The sequence below is a fragment of the Nanorana parkeri genome, unplaced genomic scaffold, assembly GCF_000935625.1.
Source record: "Nanorana parkeri isolate BGI_ZX_2015 unplaced genomic scaffold, ASM93562v1 scaffold88, whole genome shotgun sequence".
NCBI classification, from domain to species: Eukaryota; Metazoa; Chordata; class Amphibia; order Anura; family Dicroglossidae; genus Nanorana; species Nanorana parkeri.
The window spans coordinates 803,562-808,437 of NW_017306356.1; the positions used below are offsets into that span (position 1 = coordinate 803,562).

The 4,876-nt window shown below is 39.1% G+C and overlaps 1 protein-coding gene across 1 annotated transcript in view; it reads left to right on the plus strand.

Moving 5' to 3' along the window:
- Positions 1 to 4,502, plus strand: part of LOC108783784 (cysteine-rich protein 1-like) — a 32,567-nt gene extending 28,065 nt beyond the window's left edge. The window contains exons 2-4 of the mRNA XM_018552433.1: positions 276 to 370; positions 2,707 to 2,761; positions 4,374 to 4,502. Of these exons, the coding sequence (XP_018407935.1) occupies positions 276 to 370; positions 2,707 to 2,761; positions 4,374 to 4,459 (236 nt within the window). The 3' untranslated portion in view covers positions 4,460 to 4,502. The remainder of the gene's footprint in view (positions 1 to 275; positions 371 to 2,706; positions 2,762 to 4,373) is intronic.
- The last annotated feature ends 374 nt before the right edge of the window (positions 4,503 to 4,876 follow it).

The window sequence follows — 4,876 nt, forward strand, 5'->3', positions numbered from 1 at the left end:
GGCATGCCATGGCGTCATCCCCCTGTCTAAGCTCTGAAAGCAGTCAACACAGGAGCTTAGAGTGGCAGGAATGCTGGAGAAGAAGGTGGCAAGGGAGTGTGGGTAGGTAAGTATACATGGCTGAGGGGTGGGCTATGTATAGACACTGTCAGTTTGTCTTGAATGGCCAAAGTTACAGTTTCTCTTTAGCAATAAGCACAGCTTATTCTCTATTATAACTTCTTACACTTTAGACCTGAATATAAATCTACATTTTCTACTTTTCTCCCTATTAGCTGAAAGAAAACGTTCTTTAGGAAAAGATTACCATCCGCTGTGCCTTAAATGCTATCAGTGTAAAAGACAACTTACTGCGGGGCAGCATGCCGAGGTAAGTTAACAGATCCATGATGATAATCCTATTCAGGTGATAGGCCCCAGGTGTATTCCATGAAAGTTTTTGTTAATTAAAAATGTCTGTAAAAAGTCAAATTTCTAATGATGGTTATCTGTGTGCGCTGGAAATGAAAATCTGACATGAGCAAAAATATACGGTAGGTGGTCGGTAACCATGGCAGTAACAAATTACAGTCATTAAGGCTCTGACAAAGCATATTCAGGACTGTGCTTATTAGCTATTGTCTGTGATCTTGGTGGAAAGCCAGACATATGCATTTCCACAGCATTAAAACCTAAAGCTGGTCATACATTTATAGATTATCTGCAGATTTTCTGTGGTCAGAATAAAAAAGTGCAACACATTCCTCCATCTACGCTAAGCTGTGTGGATGGAGGAATCTCCCACTGGGCCAAGCTTCTTCGGTATCTTGCTAGTCGGCCCCACTGGCTTTCGAAATATCTGAACCATGCTTGCATCCAATCAGATTGTTCAGGTATTTTGACAGCCAGCAGGGCCGACCAGCCAGATACTGAAGCTTGGCCCAGTGGGAGATTTTTCCATCCACACATTTTAGCATAGGTGGAGGAATCTGTTGCACTTTTTCCATCTGACCACAGAAAATCTGCAGATAATCTATAGGTGTGTTCCTGATCCCTGCACATAGGGGTCTATTCACGAAGCTGCCGAGGGCAGCCGAGTGAATGACCGATCTGAAGTGAAGTGAGCCGAACACTGTTCGGCTATTCACTTCAGGCTGGTACGGCTGATTTCAGCCGTACATCGGCTGAACTCAGCCGTACATCGGCTTGCTTCGGGTGGCTTCGGGTCATAGTGTTGTTTTTTTCACATGAGGCCACCTGAAAACCAGCAGCACTCACATGACGTCTGACCTTCCTATTTTCAATTGCAAAACATACTATGAGCGGATTAGCAATGTGTGTGCTCAGCCAGGTTGGGTGATGGCTGCACCTTCTCTAGAGGTCTACAAGGGGCATGATTATGACTGACTGTGTTGGTCTTCTGAGTTGAGTGAGGGTACCTGTCATTCAACTATGAAATGGGACTGCAGTTATTGGACTATGTTGGGGAGAAGGTGAGTATTGCAAAGAAACCTACATTTTTTAACACAGGTTAGAAAAATCAAAAAGTATTTTTATTTAAAAGCTACCGTCGGGATTTAACCACTTTTAGACATGTTTAACTATAAACCCATTAACAATTCAAATTGTTTCATAAGCCACAAATTTTATGAGCTAATAAAATATAAAGAGTGTTGATTTCCTTACATTTAAATACAGAGGTTACAATAATGCTCATTTAAAGGAAAAGTGTACTAGGTGATTATAGAGATGGGCATTGATAACATTGTTTGAAAATACTAGTTGCTTGACAGTCAATGCTAATAAAATCACCTAGATATAGGTGACATTATCTTTCCTAAAAACTTCTAGATGTCTTCCTCAGGGAATACAATATACAAAGGTATGGGAATTCTTAGTGACTCCTACACACACACACACACACACACACACACACACACACACTAGATGGAGTCTTTATTTAACCTTACAACTATGTAACATTGTGAGTGCATCAAATGAAAAGGTGTGCTTTCACACAGAGAAAAGGGGTCCTTCTTTACAGAATGCTGGCAGGACACAGGCTTTTCTACTCAGGCTGTGGCTGATTTTTGAAGAAAACAAACTGTAAAGGTGCCCATACACCTTACAATTATCTGCAGATTTTCTGTGGTTAGATGGAAAAGGTGCAACAGATTGGCCCAGGTGGAGATTACTCCATCCACACAGTTAAGTGTAGATGGAGGAATCTGTTGCACCTTTTCCATCTCACCACAGAAAATCTGCATATAATTGTAGGGTGTATGGCCAGCTTAACACTTTGAACACCTTTTGTTTTGATTCAGCTGCAATGCATTTAGCTGTTCAATTGAGCTTTAGCACTTTCTTAGTTATGTACCGAGAACTAGTATGCTACTCGCTGCATAAATGAAAACAGGGGCCACTAGCAGTTTTAAAAAAAAGTAGCCCCCATTTTTCTCTCAGTACAGATTTGCTTTAAAAATGTTTTTATATAGTGCTGCAATGTATCTCTATGATGTATTACTATTCTCAGAATGAATAGCTTTTTAAAATGGTAGATGAATATACAAATCAAAGACTAGCCATAATTAATTATTTTTATTGTATAGTTCTTTTGATTAGTATAATCTGAATCTGGGCCAGACTATAGGAGATAGTTGACAGCAGTCTGAGATCAGATGTGAAAAGTGCTCGGCCTATGTATTCTAATGTTTGTATTTATTTTAGTATGATGACAAACCATATTGCAACAACTGCTATCTTTTGCATTTCGGACCAAGAGGTAAGATTCTCTTTTAGTTCATACCTTAATAGAGGTGCACCAAAATGAAAGAAAATGTCAGGCCGAAACCGAAAATGTTTTTTATTCTAACTTTTTTTTTAATTTCCTGTTTATTCATAACTTCTGGAGATAGTATGCTTACTATAACCACAATCATGAATGAGCATGAAGTGATGAAAAACACTTCCCATTCTTTCTTAATTGGGGACACAGTAAACATACTCTGTCCTCAATTATTTATTGTTTGTAGCCCCTCTCCATCCTGACATGCTGTCACAGAAGGCTGGGTGGGGCGATGCGGTAGGAGAGCTCAGCCTCCTGTGACAGCAATGGCTGTCTCCACCAACACCGCCGCTCTCCTGATCTGTGACAGGAGGCTGAGCGGTGCGGGGAGGATAGACACCAGCCGCTCACAGCATTCTCCTCCCGCACCGCTCGGCATCCTGTGACAGATTCGCTCCTCTCCGCTGGGACACAGAGCAGCGCCCAGCGGGGAGGAGAAAAATCACAGATGCACCGCTATATCGGCCAAAAAATTGCACTTTCTGCATTTTGCCAAAAGTGCCATTTTCAGCCGATATGTTTCGGCGGCCGTAATATCGACGCATCCCTATACTTTACTACAATACAGGAGATAGTGATGTGGCTCTGTTTGTAAATACCTGTAAGTAACCTCTGCAAGCAGTTATCACGAGACATACACCGAGGGGTACTATACTCAGCAATGTAGTATTTCTACATTGCATTCCTGCACTGCAATTTGGATGGCACAACAACTACAACTCACTATATATCAGAACCTTGACTTCTTTGATCAAAATGAGAAATATTCAAATGAGAAATGCTATCAACTTTTTTTTCCCAAGACAAAATGTAGTGGCCCATGGTAATGGTTCCTAGTTTTAGTTTTTTTCCTAGTCCTCCAGTTTTCGCTCTAGATTTTACTCTAGCTTTGGTCTTTGCATTGCTTTATTAAATAAGTAAATGTATATTTACTTAATAATCTAACGCCAAAACTTGTTTTGCAATTTGGATAGAGTAGGGAAGGTTTGACACCCCTGTGAGGTTTTTATTGCTGCCTGTGTCTCCACTGGGGAGATTTACTGTCTCTATTTTCTCTGGCGACCATTTTTACCAAGACAGAAAATGATGGGAAATCCAAAATCTTGGGAACCACAATGGAAGTAGAGGTGAAATCTTCCATTTGTTCTGTGGACAACTGGCTAAAAGGGCATTTAACTCACTTTGATTTGAGATTTCCTCTCACTTTTTGTTGTGTCTATAGGACAGAAACTGAATGGATTCTCTGGAATGGGACAAAGATGGCAAAAAAAATGATAGGGGTTTTAACCCTTCTCTGCACTATGCAAAATAGAAAATGTTTTGGCTTTATATATATTTTAATACTGTATATTGAACCTTTAGTCTATGCTAAACACTGTATGTTAAACTTATACACTACTTAGAATTTACATTTAAATATATCTTGTGAAAGGTCTACAGTATGTCCTAGAATAGGGGTATGCATACCTAATTTAACTGTAAGGAATATATAAATGTAAAATGCAAGTATTGTTACAGATATCCATATTTTCTGATTTCTTTTCTATAGCATCTCGTGGTCCAGCATCTCGAAATTCCTATGGCAGAGGAGCATCTTCATCCTCCTCCTCGATGACTAAAGAAAGCAAGAGCTAATAATGAAGAACTGTGCTATTAATCCTTAACATGTTTTCTCTTTTTTTGTTTTATGGTGTTTTCAGTCAACAAATGTTATATAAAATGTGCAAGGGATAAAAGAGAATGGTGTTTATAAACTACAACAAATACAAGCCTTTTCTGCATTTGGTTGTAAATGACACATTAATCTGTCTTTGTTAATTGCTAAAAAGTGTGTTTCAAAATATTAGATACATTAGATACATTAGATGCATGTAAGGAAAAGTAGAATTGTGACCATAAAAAATAATATATTCGATTGCATAGACAGTAATGTGTCTTTTGAAACTACTCATATCACCTAAATCTGCAAAACTCTTTAACTGCAGTGCAGAAGAGTAAAAAAAAACATGTTGTGTGGCATCAGTGATCCACCTTTGTCAGCGACTATCAAAT